This window comes from Tursiops truncatus, chromosome X (genome assembly GCF_011762595.2).
Source record: "Tursiops truncatus isolate mTurTru1 chromosome X, mTurTru1.mat.Y, whole genome shotgun sequence".
Lineage (NCBI taxonomy): Eukaryota > Metazoa > Chordata > Mammalia > Artiodactyla > Delphinidae > Tursiops > Tursiops truncatus.
Window position 1 is genome coordinate 95,977,091 of NC_047055.1, and position 20,691 is coordinate 95,997,781.

The window sequence follows — 20,691 nt, forward strand, 5'->3', positions numbered from 1 at the left end:
GGGCTTGGGACTCACGTTTTTTTTGGAGAAACTCTGCAATATAATTATTTTCCAGTTTGTGGGTCACCCACCTGGCGGGTATGGGATTTGATTATGTCGCAAAACCACCCCTGTTACTGTTCAGTTGTCATTTCTTCATTGGCTTTGTAAAATATCTTTTTTGGTAGGTTCCAGTGTTTTTTTTGTTGATGGTTGTTCAGCAGTTGTGATTTTGGTGTTTTCATGAGATGAGGTGAGCTTAAAGTTTTCTCCGGAGTTATGCCTAGGAGTGGGATTGTAAGATCATATGGTAACTCTATTTTTAGCTTTTTATGGAACCTTTGTACTGTTTTACATAGTGGCTGCACCAATTTACATTCCCACCAACAGTGTAGCAGGGTTCCTTTTTCTCCATACCCTCTCCAGCATTTATTATTTGTAGACTTTTTTTTGAGAAAATATTCATATTTATTTTACTTAGTATAACTGGAGAATACCGGCCATTATCATTTGCATTTCTTCATATTGTTCATCTTCAAATACATTTGATATTTTAAGAACTTTGCTAAGTCATGGCCTAAGAGTTTTATAGATTATAAAGTACAATTGACATACAATGAACTGTACATACTTAAAGCATAGTGTGATAAGATTTGACATATGTAAACACCCATAAAACCATCGCCACAATTAGAGAATGAATGTGTCTACACTTTCCCCAAAATCTGTAGACTTTTTTTTAATATAAATTTATTTATGTATTTATTTTTGGCTGTGTTGGGTCTTCGTTTCTGTGCGAGGGCTTTCTCTAGTTGCGGCAAGCGGGGGCCACTCTTCATCGCGGTGCGCGGGCCTCTCACTATTGCGGCCTCTCTTGTTGCAGAGCACAGGCTCCAGACACACAGGCTCAGTAGTTATGGCTCACGGGCCCAGTTGCTCCGTGGCATGTGGGATCTTCCCAGACCAGGGCTCGAACCTGTGTCCCCTGCATTGGCAGGCAGATTCTCAACCACTGCACCACCAGGGAAGCCCTGTAGACTTTTTGATGGTGGCTATTCTGACTGGTGTGAGAACTCCTTTGTAGATTTGATGTGCATTTCTCTAATAATTAGCGATCCTGATCATCTTTTCATGTGTCTGTTGGCCATCTGTATGTCTTCTTTGGAGAATTGTCTATTTAGGTATCCTGCCCATTGGGTAGGGATATTGGGTTGTCTTTTTTGATAATGTGTTGTATGAGGTGTTTGTATATTTTGGATATTAACCTTTCGTCACATTGTTTGTAAATATTTTCTCCCAGTCCATAAGTTGTCTTTTCATTTTGTTTGCAGTTTCATTGCTGTGCAAAAGGTTTTAAGTTTAATTAGGTCCTATTTGGTTATGTTTATTTCCATTACTCTAGGAGACAAATCCAAAAACGTATTGCTGTGATTTATGTCACAGTGTTTTCCCTAGGAGTATTCTCCCTAGTGTTCTCCTCTAGGAGGTTTATAGGATTTGTTCTTACCTTTCAGTCTTTAATCCATTTTATTTTTGTATATGGTGTTAGAAAATGTTCTAATTTTCCTGTCTTACGTGTAGCAGTACAGTTTTCTCAGCACCATTTATATTGAAGAGCCTGTCTTTGCTCCATTGTATATTCTTGCCTCCTTTATCATAGTATACCTACATTTTAACAGTGAGATTTATACTGTGATATTTTTTCTTATTACTAATGAGTGCCCTTTTCAGCTTAAAGAAGTCCCTTTAACATTTCTTATAAGGCTGGTTTATTGGTGGCCTTCCCCTTAGCTTTTGCTTCTCTAGAAAACTCTTCACCTCTCCAATTCTGAATGATTTTGTTGGGTAGTATAATATATTCTTGGTTATAGGCTTTTATCTTTCAGGAGAATAAACGGTTTCACTCCCTCTGGCCTGCTACGTTTCTGCTGAAAAATCTGATATTTTTATGGGATTCTCTTGTGTGTAACATGCTGTTTTTTCTCATTAGATTCTCTCCATGACTTTAAGCTTTTTATATTTTAATTATACTGGGTCTTGGTGTGGGTTTGTTTAGGTTCCTCTTTTTTGGAACTCTCTTGGCTTCCTGGATCTGTGTTTTTCTCCCCAGGTTAGGGAAGGTTTCAGCTGTTCCTTATTAAAATAAGTTTTCTGCTGCTTTGTCTGTTCTCCTGCTAGGATCCCTATACTGTGAATGTTAGTGTGCTTGGTAGTGTCCCATAAATCTCTTAAGTTATCTTAATGAAAAAACAAATTCTTTTTTCTTTTAGTTCTCTGGGTGAGTTCCACTGCCTTGTCTTTGAGTTTGCCAGTACTTTCCACTGCTTCACCTGCCCTTGAACCCCTCTAGTGTATTTTTCACTATAGTTACTGTGTTCTTCAGCTCTGTGACTTCTCTTTGGTACTTTTTTATATTTTCTCTCTCTTTGAAGTTCACCATGTTCACTCATTCTTCTGAGTTTGGTGAGCATCTTTATAACCATTACTTTTAACTCTTTATCAGGTAAATTACCTATCTTTGTTTCGTTAAGTTTTTTTCCTGAGGTTTTTCTGTTCTTTCATCTCCTTTCCATTATAGGTCACTACAAGATATTCAATATAGTTCCTTGTGCTATACAGTAGGTCCCTTTTATCTATTTTACTTGATATGCATTTATTTTGCTGAGAGTGAACTGGTAATAGAAAGACATCTCATAGCATTAGGAATTGTAATTAGCTATTCCTTGACTATCATATCCTGGAACTTGAGGTTGGCTTAGCATGGTTGCATTGTTTGGAAAGATTTGGTGGACTTGTAGACCCAGGGCCAGTTTCATGGGTGTGTGACCTGTGCAAGCACACAGGTCCCACACTGAAAAGGGTCTTGTGTTTGGTTTAGTGGTGTGCTGTCACCATCTTGACCTTCTTAATTTTTTTTTGGGGGGGGGGGGGGCTTGAATTTTGGCCTGAGTTTTTATTTAGCTTAAGTTTTTTTTGACAATCGCCTTATCTTTTTACATTTTAATTTTATTGGAGTATAGCTGATTTACAATGTTATGTTTCAGGTGTACAGCAAAGTGATTCAGTTATATATATATGTGTATGTGTGTGTGTGTGTGTATATATATATATATATATATATATACATATACATTCTTTTTTAGATTCTTCTCTCATAGAGGTTATCAGAGAATATTGAGTAGAGTTCCCTGTGCTATACAGTAGGTCCTTGTTGGTTATCTTACCTTTTTATCTATTTTATATATAGAAGAACATATTCATCTGTTTCTTCATTTTACTTGGCTCTCCGTTGGTTTCTATGCATTAGAATATGCAACAGCTGCTTCTGGTCTTGAAGGAGTGGCCTCAGGTAGGAGATAAAACTTATTATCCAACCCTGCCCTAACTCTTGTCTCTCAGACCTTTGTGATTGTCTATATAGCTTATTTTATTTGTAATAGCTCCCAGAGTTTCAGGGTGCGCCAAGACCTGTTAGTGCTCCAATGGAGAGGATCAGTCAGCACCTAGATTCAGGCTGACTGGAAGGCAGACCCTCAGGCAGCAGCTTAGCAAGTAGATGCAGTCCTGAGGGTCTGCAAGCATAAGGCCTGTTGGCCACTGGAGCCAGGCAAGCGAGAGAGAGATGTAAGGTGCTGCTGGATTTAGCAAGGCAGGAGGAACGCAAGAAGATGTCTCTGCTAGATGGAACGTAAAGGTGGCAACCTGCTGGAAAAGAAGAGATTACAGATGGTTTCTGCTGGCTTTTAGCAAGGTGGAGGGAGAGTTTGAAAACTGCTTCCACTGGCACACCCCTGCCCCACTCTGATGCTTTAAGGTTATTGAATGAGCCTATTCACATAAAGTGTGGGTACTTTTCAAACGGATGCTTCTGCACTGTGTCTTGGGGTGTTTCTGAGTTTGCGACAGCCCAGCAGATCTTGTGGGTGTGAGCCCTGTTGGTTTTCAAAGAGATATTTTGGGGTTTGTCTCTCAGGCGTGGGTCTTAAAAGCTGGAGTGCCTGATGTGGGATTGGAACCCTTTGCTCCTCAGGGAGAAACTCCAGGTTTCCAGTTCCCTCCACGTGGGTGGGGGCAGTGACTGGGGCTGGATGTATTGCTAGGTTTTTGGACAAGATTGTGTCTCAGCCTCTTCTACCCACTTTGGTGTGATTTCCTTCTCACTTGCCTGATATGCAAGAGTCCTAGTTTTTCGCTTTCTGGCAGAGAATATTGTTTCCATATGTAGTTGTAGATTTGGTGTGTCCATGGGAGGAGGAGTTTTGTCTAGTTCTCTAGAAGATTCTCCAGGAGTTCATTTCAGTCTGACATTTGTGTAACTCTGACCTGTGGCTGGTACCACCCCTCATCCATCGGGTGTCTATCCATCCCCCGAATTTCTGTGGTCTCATAGCCACGGCGGATGCATTTCTGTACCTGTTGGTATCCTGCTGCCCTGACCACTCATCTCCTCTCATGGCAGTTTTCCCTCATAATATTCTGTTAGGGCACAAAGCTCACAGGAGGAATGCGTGTGGTAGATAGTAGCACCATGCGGTGGGGGGTGGGGGGGGGGGGGGGGGGGTCTATCCTGACTTAAGTACTGGACCACCCCATGCTCCAGGTCCTTTCCCACAGGTTCCAGCCACCACAAAGTTGCGTAGCCTTTTTTTCCCTCCAGACTTTCCTATTTCTCTCTTTTCCTGGGTCACCCCTGCCCTAGGACTTCCCCCTTCTCCCCCTGCCTCCAAACTCTAAATATTCCTCTTCTTAACATTCTCACCTCACTTTCATGCTTTACGTTTACATGTTCAAAAACTCATTAATGCACTTCTTGAGGTCCCCTCTTCTTACCACAAGAAACCAGTGCAGACACTGTAACGCTTTTATCTCTACTCACGAGAAGTGGATTAGCAATTTAGTTTCCCACAGGGATAAGATAGAAAGTATTCCCATCTTCCTTGAAAGTCCCTCGTAAAAGGCATAAGAAAGTGTCTTCTCCAGATTTTGTTGTTCAGTTTAGCTGAGTGTGCTCTTTTTTCCCTTGGGCTCAGCTTATCTGTTTGCTTTCTCTGGCTTTTTTCATCTAAACATGGTACTGAAATACATTCTTTTTTACAGTTTCAATTCTAATGGGGGTAGAATAGAAAAAAACAGGCCATTGAAATCACTTCAAATGCTTTTTGAAATTGAGGTATAAAAAAAATTCTAATTAACCAAGTCCTTCAGCCCAGGGTGAAGAGCCAGCTCGATTCCCTCTATGCAGTTGTGAGCTCGATGGGCCAGAGCTACAATGTTTGGAACGTCATTTCAATCAGCTTCACCTAGGCCAGGGTTTCTCATCCTTGGCACTATGGACATTTGGGGCCTGATCATTCTTTGGTGGGGAGAGGGCTGGTCTGTGCATTGTAGGATGTTAGGCAGCAGCCCTGGCCTCCAACCACTAGAGGGCAGTAGCACGCCCCTGCCATTGTGAACACCAAAACTTGTGTTGATAACCAGTGATAACCGATGACTCTAGCGGGTATGTGGTTGTGCAAACCTAGTCTGCGAATGGGGGTTGACTCCAGTTTAATACAGAAAAATTCTGTTAGCATTGTCATACATGCCTTGGAGCACCTATTGGTACATAGCACCACTGCAGGTCTAAAGTCTTCCTGGCCACTAGACTCTAAAGCCATGCTACTCAACCTGTCACGTGCACACCAGTCTTCAGTGGCTCTTACTCATCATATAGATTCTAATCCAGTAGGTTTGAGTAGCAAGGGTCTAAAGGGTAATTCAGTCCTTTGTGGTATTAAGCCTTTGTCTGCACCCAGTGTCATTCTAGGACTCTAGTGGGTCCACCAGAGCCCTCGGGGAGCCAATTTTGACCTAGGCTTCTCTTTTCTTTGCCCTAGGCTGTTGCTGAGAATCCCACTCTACTCCTTCAGTATGGTGCTAGTGGATAAGCACGGCATGGACAGGGAGCGCTATGTCTCCCTGGTGACGCCTGTGGCCCTCTTCACCTTGATCGACACTTTCCCCTTGAGAAAAGAGGAGATGGTCCTGCAAGCTGAAATGGGCCAGACCTGCAACACCTGATGTGACGGGTCCTCTCTCGGCAGTTCCCCTTCTCTTTCTATATCCGTGCTATGCACACAGGAAGGCCTGGAAAATATCCTTGATGTACAGATTTTTATTTGTAATTTTTAAAGTCTATTTTATTATAAACTTTCTTTGCACTTAAAATATTAACACTGCTTTTTGTACTTTGAAGTATTCCAAAAAATATGAATGATACTCTCTTAACTCCATCATGGCTGGTTAATTTGGCAGAGAAAATAGAACCTACAACCATACACATGCTTTCAATGCCTTTTCTACAGTGTGACACATCTCTATCTTTTTTATATAAAACTTATTAATAAAATATTTGGGAGCAAATTTACTAAAACTCATTTTCTTTTTCAAGCACTAGCCATACTTGCTCACTGTGGTCACGGGTTTTAGGACTGTGATTCTTGGCGTTTGTTTTAGGAATGGAAAAATGAGTCTTGTCTGGAGGAGCTCAGTTGAGCTGGGAGAGCTGAACATGGAAGGGTCAGAGAAGCCAATTAAAGCAACAAGCCGAAAATGAAAGAGGTAAGAATTTAATCACTTACTGTGATGGCGTAACCAAGAAGCTAAAACTGGAAGTTCCGTTGTATGTTTCTCCATCTTCTGTTTTCTCCAGTGGACCAGTGCACCAGTTGAAGGTCACGTGGCTCACCAAAGACACGGGGTTGTTACACTGTTGAGGGACACCCAGCTGTGGCAGTTTGATGCACCCTGGGGTCATGGAAGGGCGAGGGTCTAGGAGTGGAAAAGTACTGGATACTGAATCAGTGGGGAAAAGTGTCTTCAGATTCCCCTCTTCCTCCTATAAGGTCCCAGCACAGGAGCGTGAAGACCTCTGCCCAAGGCCTCAGAGACCTAAGAATAAACATCACGTGGGCTAGGAATGCAAATATGTGAAAGGACATGAACAGTCCTTGGCTACAGTTGCAGCCAGTGACTGTGATTCATGGACTGTATACCAGTCTGTGTTGGGAGAGCAGCTTTTCCTTATGAGACCTTCCAGGCGAAGCCTTTGTAACTGCCTAAGGTTGGGCCTGAAAAATCATAGTTTTATAACCAGGAGTTGGACTCTTTCAGCTTTGCCAGCCAAACATTGAGGGGAAATTTCCATCTATTCCTGAACAAATAACAAAATCAATGATGGAAAGTCCAAATTCCAACAGGAAGGTTTAAAACGAGAAGCAGATTTGATACTTCTGAACATTAGGCAGTGACTGCTATCCTGTGAATAGGGTTATATTTCATTTACAAATATGTTTTTTCCCCACGAAGCACACTAGTAGGTGCTTTGACCTCTGTCTCCCTCAGATGTATCAGATAAAAGGTCACTGACATGGTTGGGAGAGGAATGTTAACCAATGACTAGTTTGTTTCAAAAGATCGTTTGTCACACAATTAAGTAAACATATCAGCCCACATTAAAGCCTCCTGTCTGTGAAAAGCCAGCTTGTGCCCTTTGGCCCATAACCTGAAAGCTTCAAGCCTTGAGGATGAGCTTATGTTTAAGGACCTGCCCTGATTTCTTCAAACAAGTCTTCCTGATGAGCTTAGAATATTACACTTTGCCTAATGAGATACAGACTATTTGAAGAATAAGTGTACTGTGGTATTTAAAAATATTACATATCCAGAGTCACGTCAGCATCATGGTAACATGAGCCTTTCCTTTTTTTCCTCCCCTCTAACGTGTAATTGGACATCTGTAAACAAAAGCGCCCCTGCACAGCACACCAGGACACCCGAGAACTCCATCTATCTGTGCATACGAAAGTGGGTGGATAGGACCTCAGAAGAGGCTACAGAGCTAAGGGAACTGCAGAAGCAGTAGCAGCAGCACCAGCGGTGGCCTCTCTAGCAAACGAGGTGAAAAGTAAAAGGGGGTGAGTGAAAGGCTGTCAGTCCCTGTGGGCTGCAGCTGGAGGGTCCCGTTGCTCTTGAGCAACACCCTGCATATCTGAAGAGAGATACCAATGACTGTGGTGAGGGAAAGGGAACTGAAGGAATATATCTCCTGCTATCTGCCCTGAGATGCCAGCAAGAGGTCTGCGCATAGAACCCCCTACCAGGCCATGGGCACACCCAAAGCCCCAAATTTTAAGCACACATCCCCTCATACTCTGCTGCCACCTTTTAAAAAAAAAATCCCACCCCCCCGTTTTTTTCCCCCATATGTACATTCCCAACCTTAGTAGGGAGTCAGCGCCCATTAAGAGAAACCAAAACGTTTGCTATAGTGCCACCTTCTGGAAAACAAAAGGAAGGGTCTTAACTACCAACCTCCTGAATTGAAGTAAACAAAACCTTACCTAAATAAGACAGGTGCTCCCTATTCCAAACGCGGCAGCAGAGGCACATTTTATCAAAAACTATGGAAAAAAACATAGTTAACAGGGTATCACAAAAAGAAAATGACAATTCTTCAAGAACTGAATCCAAAGATACAGAATACTGCAATCGAACTGATAAAGAATTCAAAAGAGCTGTTAAGAACAAATTCAGTGAGCTGCAAGAAAACTCAGAAAGGCAATTCAGTGAACTCAGGAATAAAATTAATGAACAGAAGTAGTATTTCACCACAGAGATTGGTTATTTTTTAAAGAATTTCAAACAAAGATTCTGGAGCTGAAGAACTCAATAAATGAGAAAAAGAATGCGTTAGAAAGCACTGGAAACAGAGCAGATCAGATGGAAGGGAGAATAAGTGAGCTTGAGGATAGGAATTTAGAAATAATTCAGGTATAAGAGGAGAGAGAATTAAGATGAATGGGTATACCAGAGGGAGAAGGGGGCAGAGATCTTATTTAAAGTAATAATAGGTGAGAACTACCCAAATCTGGGGAAGGAACTGGATTTACAAGTCCGTGAACCTAACAGAACACCTTCTCCAAGACATATTATATAATAAAACTGTCAAAGGTCAATGATAAGAATTTTAAAGGCAGCCAGAGGAAACCCCCCATTAGGCTATCAGGAGAAACAATGGAGAGACGAAATAACCAGAAGTCAAAAGATAAAATTGGCAGTAGTAAATCCTTACCTATCAATCATCACCTGAAATGTAAATGGATTGAACTCACCAATCAAAAGGCACAGAGGGGCTGGATAAATTTTAAAAAAATAAGACCTAACTATATGCTGCCTACAGGAGAGTCTTTTTAGCTCTCAAGACACAAATAGGCTCAAAGTGAAGGGATGGAAGATGATACTGCAAGCAAGTGGAACCCAAAGGAAAGCAGGCTTAGCCATACTTAGACAAAATAGACTTCAAGCAAAACAAAATGGTAATAAGGGACAAATAAGGTCATTATATGATAACGAGGTCAATACATCAAGAAGATAAAAGAATTGTAAATATATATACTCCCAACACCTAAGTTCTGAAATATATTAAGCAAATACTATTATGTCTTAAGGGATAAATAAGAGTAAAGTAATAGTGGAGGGCTTCAATACCCTGCAATCAGTAAAGAATAGATCTTCCAGACAGAAAATCAATAAGAAAACATTGGAAATGAACCCATAGTTTATAGAACAAATGGACTGAAGAGACATATACAGGATATTCCATCCAAAAAGAGCAGAATACTGATTCTTCTCAAGTGCACATGGAACATTCTCCAGAATACATATATGACAGGACACAAATCTTAGCAAATTTAAGAAGACTGAAGTCATACTGAATATTTTTCCTAACCACAATGGTATGAAACTAGAAATCAACAAGAGGAAAGTGAAGAGCTCTACAGATATGTGGAAACTAAACACCCTTGTAAATAACCAATGGGTCAAAGAAATCAAAAGAGGAATAAAATTGTGTGGAAACAAATGAAAATGGAAATACAACATATCAAATCCTGTGAGATGCAGCAAGAGCACTTCTGAGAGGAAATTTTATAGCAACAAATGCATAATGCACTCAATCCCCTGGTATCTGCAGGAGATTGGTTCCAGGACCCCACTTGGATACCAAAATCCAGGGATGCTCAAGTCCGTTACATAAACTGTCATACTATTTGCATATAACCTCTGCATATCCTCCCATAGTTGCTGGCATGTAGAAAATTCAAGTTTTGCTTTTTAGAACTTTGTGGAATTTTTCAAATAGTTTTGATTTATGGTTGGTTAAATCCCCAGATACAGAACCCATGGATACAGAGAGCTGACTATATTAAGAAATTAGAAAGATCTCAACCTAACTTTACACCTCAAGGAACTAGAAGAAGAACAAATTAAACCCAAAGTTAGCAGAAGGGAGGAAATAATAAATATCAGAGTGGAAATAAATGAAATAGAGACCAGAAAAACAATAGAAAGGATCAACAAAGCTAATAGCTGTTCTATAAAAAGATAAACAAAATTAACAAAACTTTAGCTAGACTTAACTATGAAAAAAGAGACTCAAATAAATTAGAAATGAAAGAGGAGATATTATTGCAAAGGATACCACAGAAATACATACAATCATAAGAGATTACTGTGAACAATTATATGCTAATAAATTACATAAACTAGAAGAAATACATTTTTAGAAATACACAACCTACCAACACTAAATCAGGAAGAAACAGAAAAACTGCACAGACCAATAACAAGAGATTGATTCAGTAATCAAAAACTCCCGAAACAGAAGACTCCAGGACAAGATAGCTTACCAGTGAATTCAACTAAATATTTAAAGAAGAATTAACACCTTTCCTCCTCAAACTCTTAAATACTGAGAAATGAACACTAACAAAGTTATTCTACAAAGGCAGCATTACCTTGATATCAAACTAGATAAGGATACCACAAGAAAACTATAGACCAACATCCCTGATGAATAGAGATGCAAAAATTCTCAACAAAATATCAAACTGAATTCCAGAACACATTAAAAAGATGATATACCATGATCAAGTGGGATTTATCCCTAGGATTCAAGGATGGTTCAACATATGCAAATCAAAAAATGTAATATATCACATCAATAAAATGAAAGATAGGGGACTTCCCTGGTGGTGCAGTGGTTAAGAATCCACCTGCCAATGCAGGGGACATGGGTTCGAGCCCTGGTCCAGGAAGCAACTAAGCCTGTGCGCCACCAGGGAAGTGGCGCGGAGCAACTAAGCCTGTGTGCCACAACTACTGAGCCTGTGCTCTAGAGCCCGTGTGCCACAACTACCGAAGCCCACGTGCCTAGAGCCCATGCTCCGCAGCAAGAGAAGCCATTGCAATGAGAAGCCCACGCACCGCAGTGAAGAGTAGCCCCCACTCACAGCAACTAGAGAAAGCCCGCACGCAGCAGTGGAGACCCAACACAGCCAATATAACATTTATTATAAAGAAATAAATAATAAATAAATAAAAAGAATAAATGAAAGATAAAAATCACATGATCACTTCAATAGATGCAGCAAAAGCATGTGACAAAATATAACATCCTTTCATGATAAAAAACCTTTAACGGACCGGGTATAGAAGGAACATACCTCAACATAATAAAGGCCACATATAACAAACTCACTGTGTGGAAGAGTGAATCTGAAGTGGTTCAGTAAAAACATAAAAAAGATGTTTTTGCTGAAGAAGAAGAAGAAAGGAAAAAGGCCACTCCAAAAGAAAGCTAGTAAAGAAAAAAGAAATCCTGTCCTGATAATGTAGTTTCCCTGGCTTGCTCATAGTGGACTGTGGAGCAGGAATGGGTCTGGAGATGTTTCAATTAAAAAATATTCATAGCCCAAAAAAAATTATACTCAATGGAGAAAAACTGAAAGCTTTTCCTCTAAGATCAGGAATAAGACTAAGATGTCAACTCTGAACACTTCTATTCAACATAGTAGTGGAAGTCCTAGCTAGAGCAATTAAGCAAGACAAAGAAATAAAATTCATCCAAACCAGAAAGGAAGAGGTAAGTGTCACTATTTGCTGTTGATATGATCTTATATATAGAAAATCCCAAGGAGTCGGTTTAAACTGTTGGAACTAATCAACGATTTTAGTACAGTTGCAGGATACAAAATCAACATACAGAAATCAATCACATTCCTTTACGCTAATGAAGCAGCATCTAACAAAGAAAGAAAACTATCCCATTCACAATAGCATCAAAAGCAATAAAATACTTAGGAATAAATTTAACCAAGGAACGGAAAGTTCTGTATAATGAAAACTACAAGACTTTGCTGAAAGAAACTGATGAAGACGCCAACAAATGGAAAGACATCCTGTGTTCACGGATTGGAGGAATTAATATTGTTAAAATCCCCACACTACCCTGAGCCATCTACAGCTTCAGTACAATCATCAAAATACCAAAGACATTCTTCACAGAAATAGAATAAACAACCCTAAAATTGGTGTGGAACCATGAAGACCCCAAATAGCCAAAGCAATCCTGGAAAAAAGAACGAAGCTGGAGGTATCAGACGTCCTGATTTCAAACTATACTACAAAGCCATATTAGTAAAAACAGTACAGCATTGGCACAAAAATGGACACATAGACCAACGGAACAGAGAGCCCAGAAATAAATTCCAGCATATACGGTCAACTAATATTCAATAAGGGAGCCAAGAAGACCCAATGGGGAAAGTATAGTCTCTTAAAAAAATGGTGCTGGGAAAATTGGAGAAACACAAGCAGAAAAATGAAACTGGACCCCTGTCTTACACCACTTGCAAAAATTAACTTGAAAAGGATCAAAGACTTAAATATAAGCCCTGATAACATGAAACTCCTAGAAGAAGATGTAGGGAAGAAGCTTCTTGATACTGGACTTGGCAATGATTTTTTTTCAACACGGTGCCAAAAGGACAAACAACGAAAGCAAAAATCATCAAACTCAAAAACTTTTTCACAGCAAACGAAATCATCAGCACATTGAAAAGGCAACCTACTGAGTGGGAGAAAATAATTGCAAATCATATAGTTGATACGGGGTCAACATTCAAAATATATAAAGAAGCTACTCAATACCAAACAAACAATCCAATTAAAAAATGGGCAGAAAATTGGAATAGTTTTCCAAAGAGGACATCAAGATGGCCAACAGGCACACAAAAAGATGCCCAATGTCACTATTCAGCAGGGAAATGCAGGTCAAAACCACAAACAGATATCTCACACCTGTTAGAATGCCGATCCTCAAGAAGACAGAGACAACAGGTGCTGGTGAGGAGGTGGAGAAAAAGGAACCCTTGTACACTGCTGGTCCGAATGTAAGTTGGTCCAACCCTATGGAAAACAATATGGAGGTTCCTCAAAAAATTAAAAATAGATCTATCATACAACCCAGTAATTCCCCTTCTAGGTATGTTCCCAAAGGAAATGAAAATGGGATTTTGAAGAGATATAGGCACTCCTGTGTTTACTGCAGCATTATTAACCATAGCCAAGATATGAAAATAACCCAAATGCCCATCAACAGATGAATGGAAATAAAGATATGGCATATATACATAACGGAACATTATTCTGCCGAGAGAAAGGAAGATACCCTGCTATTTGTGGCAACATGGATAGACCCTGAGCACATTATGCCAAGGAAGATAAGTCAGAGAAAGACAAGTACTGCATGATATCACTTACATGTGGAAACTTAAAAAGTCAAACCTGTAAAAAACAGAGTGAAATGGTGGTTACCAGCGGGTAGGGGATAAGACTGATGTTGTTTAAGGGTACAAACTGGCAATGAGTAGTAAATAAGCCACAGACATCTAATTCACAGTATAATGAATATAGACAAAAATATATACTAAAATTATGTAAAGTCATAGATACTGCTACAATTGCAATCATGTTGCAATATATAAATATATCATAGTAGCACATTATACATCTTAAATCCACAAAATGTTACGTGTCACATTTATTCAATAAAAAAATACATATATATGCATGCATGCATACATACATAACCTACACCAAAATTTGGGGCCATTTCAAAGATTAATAGGCTCTCTTCTAGAGGACTGGTTTTTCACTGCAAATCTTACAGGACTTTTCTATGTGCCTTTTGGACCCCATAAAAACAAACAATCCTCAGTTCTGCTTGGTCATACTGTTTGGTACCGCAGCACTTTTACATGTGCATGCGTGTGCGTGTGTGTGTGTGTGTGTGTGTGTGTGTGTGTGTGTGTGTGTGTGTGTGTGTGTAATGAAGCAGCAGGCAATTAAATTGGCGGAACTCAAGCTCTGTTTTGGTAGACAGCAGCTGGAATCTCAGTTCAGTTCTTTTAAACTTCCCTGGGCTACTTGGAACCTGCCCCTTACTCCCGGCCTGCACATGAGTGGTACAGTGACCAGTGAGAAATTTAGGTAGTTTATATACAGAATCTGGAGCTCCCCTTCTCTGCTGCCCATTTCTGGTTATCTCCTTTCTGGGATTTCCCTTCTGACTTTTCAGTTGCTATGGTTGCTCCTGCCCTTTCCTCTGGTTCTTCAAACCACTAAGACTATCTTCATTTAAGCCTCCTCCCCAACCCCAGCATGGTGCATATAGCAACCTGCCCTTACACAAAACCCAGCAAACCCTGATGATTCACCTAGCGTACGTACCCCCTTCCAAGTGATGACCGCCCTCTGCTATCTGCCTGTTTTTTGGTCGCTCTTCAGTACCTTCAGGTAGTTGTTTTCTATTTTGTCCACATACAGTTGTCTGTGGGAGGTTGGTCTAAGAGGAACTGCTTGACCATTATCAGAAGGTTTAGTGAAGGCTAAGCCAGAAGGTGGAAGAGTCCAGGCCATTCCCAGAGAACTGCAGATTTCACCTCTACAAGCCGTCAGCTCTTGGGCTTGAACTTAGATGAATGGGGTGGGGAATAAAAAAAGGCAATGAGATCATCCAAAGCACATTGAAGAAAAGATTAATGTCCAACATGCTGGTAACTATATTATGCATCTACTTATGCATTAAAAATTACCCCAAAGCTTAGTAACAACATAACAATAAACATTATCTCTCACAATGTCTCTGGGTCATGGATTTGGGAGCAGCTTAGCTAAATAATCCTGGCTTGTAGTCTCTCATGGGGTTGCAGTCAGATGTTGTCCAGGGCTATAGTCATCTGAAGGTTTGATTGGGGCTGGAGGATCCACTTCCATGGCAGCTCACTCACATGACTGGCAAGTTGGCAGTGGTTGTTGGAGGAGATCTCTGTTATTCCCCAAGTGGGCCTCTTCACAGAGTTGCATGAGTGTTCTCATAACAAGGTGGTTGGCTTCTTCCAATGGAAGTGATCCAAGAGAGAACAAAGTAGAAATGACAATATCTTTTATGACCTAGCCTCAAAAGAAGGTGGTTACTTCCATAGAATCCTACTCATCACATAGGTCAGCCCTATTCAGTGAGGGAGGGGAGTATACAAGGGTATGGATACCAAGAGGTGAGGATCACTGTGGTGGGGGGGGGCAGTTTGAAGACTACCTTCTACAGCATCTAAAATCTTTTATATTAGAGACTCATTCAGTGATCTTTAGGACAGGGGCAGTATGGTCGATAATGTATATAGGTTTGCTTAATATGTATTCAACCCTTTTTAGCATGTAGATGATGAAAGACATAGAAACTATTATATTCCCCAGAGTCCTTTGCAGCTACAGTCTGAGAAGTGATTAAGATTCCATCAGTCAAGGGGAGGTTGGGGGAGGGATGGATTGGGAGTTTGGGGTTAGCAGACGAAAGCTATTATCTACAGGATGGATAAACAACAAGGCCCTATTGTATAGTACAGAGAACTATATTCAATATACTGTGATAAACCATAATGGAAAAGAATATGAAAAAGAATGTCTCTATATATGTATAACTGAATCACTTTGCTGTATAGCAGAAATTAACACAACACTGTAAATCAACTATACTTCAATAAAAAATTTAAAAAGAAACAAAAAAAGATTCCATCAGTCAGAGGCACTCAAGTGTGACTTGGCTGTGAAACTAAATCAATGCGTGGAAAGAGAAGATAAATGCAGAGCATGCACATTATTGGAGGTTGTGCTTTATAATGTTGTGTTAGTTTCTTCTGTGTAACAAAATGAATCAGTTATACGTATACATGTATCCCCATATCTCCTACCTCTTGTGTCTCCCTCCCACCCTCCCTATCCCACCCCTCTAGGTGGTCACAAAGCACCGAGCTGATCTCCCTGTGCTATGCGGCTGCTTCCCACTAGCTAGCTATTTTACATTTGGTACTGTATATATGTCCATGACACTCTCTCACTTCGTCCCAGCTTACCCTCTCCCCTCCCCTTGGGACCATGGCTTCTTGATGGTAGCAATAATGGAGTAGTTCTACAACAAGCAAATCAAATGGTAGCTTCCCAATTTGGTAGGCAAATTCCTGATCTTATGGCTTCTTGGCAGCTCCCTTGGCAGTCCCAACTGGTTCAGGGAGGTGTTCTCCGAGTTCAGCATAAAGTATATTTCTTCAGTCTTTCACCTCTAGATAAGGAGGAAATCCTTTCTGTTTAACTCTAGCCGTAGTAGATTCTATTTTCTGAAATTAGATCTTGAGTGATACAGCAAAATAAAAAGTGTAGTTTGCAGGGACTTCACTGGCAGTCCAGTGGTTAAGACTCCACACTTCCAATGCAGGGGGTGCAGGTGTGATCCCTGGTCAGTGAACTAATATCCCACGTGCTGCTGTGCAGTGCGGCAAATAAAAAAAAAAACCTGTAGTCTTCAAACACTAGATTTGTTGGACTTTTCTTCCTTGAAATTCTATAGTCAATGGAGATATTCAAGTACCTCTTGGAGAAATATCACACAAGCCATCATGAAACCAATCAGCACAAATGACCATTTTTCTTCAGCAATGCTAATCATCCAGGTGGAGGAAGAGAGAAGGCATGTTGGAGAACTGATCTAGGGATGGAAGGTTGTGCTGAAGGTGGCAGGACAAGGTTGAGGGAGTTGACTGTAGGACTGAGAAAACGTGATGACCCAACGAGGTCCAGGATCAGTCTAAAAAGAAATAAGGACAGTAATGGGACTAACATATTGAAAGAATACAGGGAAGGGCTAGTGATCCCCAGGTGGTGGAACATTGAGTGTAATGGGTATAAAGATAGGTGGTGACAGCCAAAGAATGGAGGAAAACATCCTTGGAATTGGGATGTTAGAGACTTGGATGGGTTGCCACATGGATGATAAGACCTCTTGGCAAGAGTTAAGGCAGAGAAGATAAATGAGATTCAAGTTCCAAAGGCTTATGTAAGTGTGGAGGAGAGAACAGAATGTAGTTTGGAGGCTGTAAGGGGAGGTTGATGGAAAGTCATATGCTGGGGGCAGGAATCTCAGACAAAGTCTTTTTGCTTAGGTTAGGTTAAAAATGAACAATAATTGGAAAGGGCGGTGGAGAACTGGGAAGATATCGGCAGTACCCTTCAACCAAGAAATACTGGAGTATGAAAGAAAGAACAAAGGAAACCATAAACAAGACCAAAAGACAACCCTCAGAATGGGAGAAAATATTTGCAAATGAAGCAACTGACAAAAGATTAATCTCCAAAATCTACAAGCAGCTCATGCAGCTCAATATCAAAAAAACAAACAAGCCAATCCAAAAATGGGCAGAAGACTTAAATAGACATTTCTCCAAAGAAGATAAACAGATTGCCAACAAACACATGAAAGGATGCTCAACATCATTAATCATTAGAGAAATGCAAATCAAAACTACAATGAGACATCATCTCACACCGGTCAGAATGGCCATCATCGAAAAATCTACAAACAATAAATGCTGGAGAGGGTGTGGAGAAAAGGAAACCCTCTTGCACTGCTGTTGAGAATGTGAATTGGTACAGCCACTATGGAGAATAGTATGGAGGTTCCTTAAAAAACTACAAATAGAACTACTATATGACCCAGCAATCCCACTACTGGGCATATACCCTGAGAAAACCATAATTCAAAAAGAGTCATGTACCACAATGTTCATTGCAGCTCTATTTACAATAGCCCGGAGATGGAAGCAACCTAAGTGCCCATCATCAGATGAATGGATAAAGATGTGGCACATATATACAATGGAATATTACTCAGCCATAAAAAGAAACAAAATTGAGTTATTTGTAGTGAGGTGGATGGACCTAGAGTCTGTCATACAGAGTGAAGTAAGTCAGAAAGAGAAAGACAAATACCATATGCTAACACATATATGGAATCTAAGAAAAAAAATGTCATGAAGAACCTAGGGGTAAGACAGGAATAAAGACACAGACCTACTAGAGAATGGACTTGAGGATATGGGGAGGGGGAAGGGTAAGCTGTGACAAAGTGAGAGAGAGGCATGGACATATATACACTACCAAACGTAAAATAGATAGCTAGTGGGAAGCAGCCACATAGCACAGGGAGATTAGCTTGTTTAGATGTTTAAAAAAAATGTCATGAAGAGCCTAGGGGTAGGACGGGAATAAAGACACAGACCTACTAGGGCATGGACTTGAGGATATGTGGGGCGAGGAGGGTAAGCTGTGACAAAGTGAGAGAGTGGCATGGACATATATACACTACCAAATGTAAAATAGATAGCTAGTGGGAAGCAGCCGCATAGCACAGGAAGATCAGCTCAGTGCTTTGTGACCACCTAGAGGGGTGGCATAGGGAGGGTGGGAGGGAGACACAAGAAGGAGGAGATATGGGAACATATGTATATGTATAACTGATTCACTTTGTTATACAGCAGAAACTAACACACCATTGTAAAGCAATTATACCCCAATAAAGATGTAAAAAAAAAAAAAAAGAAAGAACGAACAATATCCTCTTTGAAAAGTGGTGCAGGAGAAAGTCAGGATTTACTTAGGATTGTTCTGAAAAGATACCAAAGATATAGGAAGGTTAGCTTACTATGAAATGTGTGTGTGTGTGTGTGTGTGTGTGTGTGTGTGTGTGGCAGTAGTGCAGAAGGCATCAATCACAGAAAGGTCCGGGAGAGAGTTCAGCTGGGGCCTACTCAGAGCAGCATGAGAATGACAGGACAACAGAAGACTAGTGAGAGGACCGGCAAGACGTCTCATGCTTATAACTGGAGGATTATAGAAATCAGCATGGATGAACTTGACAGGCTTTGAGGTTCCCATGCTAGGGTACAATGTTTTGGGGCCAGAACTGACTCCCTTGGTGATTTCTAAGTATCCTGTCCTAGACTTCAAGGCAGGAAGATCTAGGTCCAGCCCCCCACCCTGGTCAGAACTGGCTCTATGGTGAGGGCTGGGCCCGGCTCTTCTTGTTTTAGGGTCTAAGAGCGGTTACACAGATTATCATCATGAGTTCCACAAGAAGGTGACAGGATTCCCTAGAGAGTACAGCCGACTCTTGAACAATGTGGGGGTAAGGGGTGCTGAGCCCCCCTCCACAGTTGAAAATCTGCATATAACTTTAAAGTGGGCCCTCTGTGTCTGTGGTTCTGCGTCCATGGATTCAACCAACCTCAGATCATGTAGTTCTGTAGTATTTACTACTGAAAAACAATCCACATATAAGTGGACCCACACAGTTCAAATCTGTGTTGGTCAAGGGTCAACTGTAGTTGGTTCCATGCGTGGGGCAGGAAAACTCAAAAGGGAGCCTGAGACATCTTGCTGTTTTCAGAAGGTCAGAATACTTTCAGAGGTAACTGAGGTAATATTTTTTTAAAGTGAAGATAAGGAGCCCCTGCAAGTGAATAATAAAATACAAGTTAAAAAGTTAGCAAAAGAGGGCTTCCCTGGTGGCGCAGTGGTTGAGAGTCCGCCTGCCAATGCAGGGGACACGGGTTCGTGCCCTGGTCCGGGAAGATCCCACATGCCTTGGAGTGGCTGGGCCCGTGAGCCATGGCCGCTGAGCCTGCACGTCCGGAGCCTGTGCTCCGCAATGGGAGAGGCCACAACAGTGAGAGGCCCGCGTACACCAAAAAAAAAAAAAAAAAATTAGCAAAAGATTGAATCAGACAGTTCAAAAAGAAGACATATGAATGCCCGAAAGCTCATGAAAAGATGTTCAACATCTTTAGTCATCAGGGAAATAAAAACTGAAAACCACAATAAAATACCTTTGGAAAAACCGGTAATTTCTTATAAAGTTAAACATACTTCCCTAAGACCCAACAATTCCACTCCTTGGTATTTACTTAAGAGAACAGAAAATAAAGCTTCAAAAAGGCTTGAAGCTTTATTCGTCATAATCCCCACTGGAAACGGCCCAAGAGAATATATAAACTGGCTAGATGGAACACTGCTCAGCCATACAAATGAACAAACTACTGATATGTGCAACATCGAGATGAAATTCAAAATCATCTTGAGTGAAAGAAGCTTGACCCAAATGAGTACATATTGTATAATTCCCTTTATATGAAATTTGCAAACAGACAAAAGTAGTCTGTAGTGACAGAAATCAGCACAGCGGTGGTTTCATCTACCAGGGGAGAAACTGATTGCAATGAAGCATAAGAGAAACATCATGGGGTGTTAGAACTGTTCTATCTTGATAGGGATGCGGGTTGCACGGCTGTATACATTTTTCAAAACACATCCAACTGTACACTTTAAATAGGTACATTTCATTGTAGGTAAATTATACTTCAACAAAAAAGTAAAAAATGAAGGAATAAATAAGTCTGAAGAAAGAGCTAATAAAGGCCAACTGCTTACAGTATGAATACCAAA

At 40.7% G+C, this 20,691-nt stretch overlaps 2 protein-coding genes across 5 annotated transcripts in view; one reads left to right on the top strand and one right to left on the bottom strand.

Annotated features, from left to right (window-relative positions):
- The window catches only part of SRPX (sushi repeat containing protein X-linked), a 100,401-nt gene extending 94,020 nt beyond the window's left edge, over window positions 1-6,381 (top strand). For all 3 annotated transcript variants that reach the window (XM_019943519.3, XM_004318042.4, XM_019943518.3), the window contains one exon: window positions 5,856-6,381. In XM_019943519.3, coding sequence (XP_019799078.2) covers window positions 5,856-6,039 — 184 coding nt within the window. In that variant the 3' untranslated portion in view covers window positions 6,040-6,381. The remainder of the gene's footprint in view (window positions 1-5,855) is intronic.
- Window positions 6,382-13,885: 7,504 nt separating this feature from the next.
- SYTL5 (synaptotagmin like 5) overlaps window positions 13,886-20,691 on the bottom strand; it is a 235,682-nt gene continuing 228,876 nt past the window's right edge. The window contains exon 18 of one of the 2 annotated variants that reach the window (XM_033849443.2): window positions 13,886-15,254. The gene's annotated coding sequence lies outside the window, so the exon portion shown is untranslated. Of the gene's footprint in view, window positions 15,255-16,148; window positions 17,000-20,691 lie in introns of those variants that run through there. The other variant, XM_033849441.2, reaches the window with a different exon arrangement.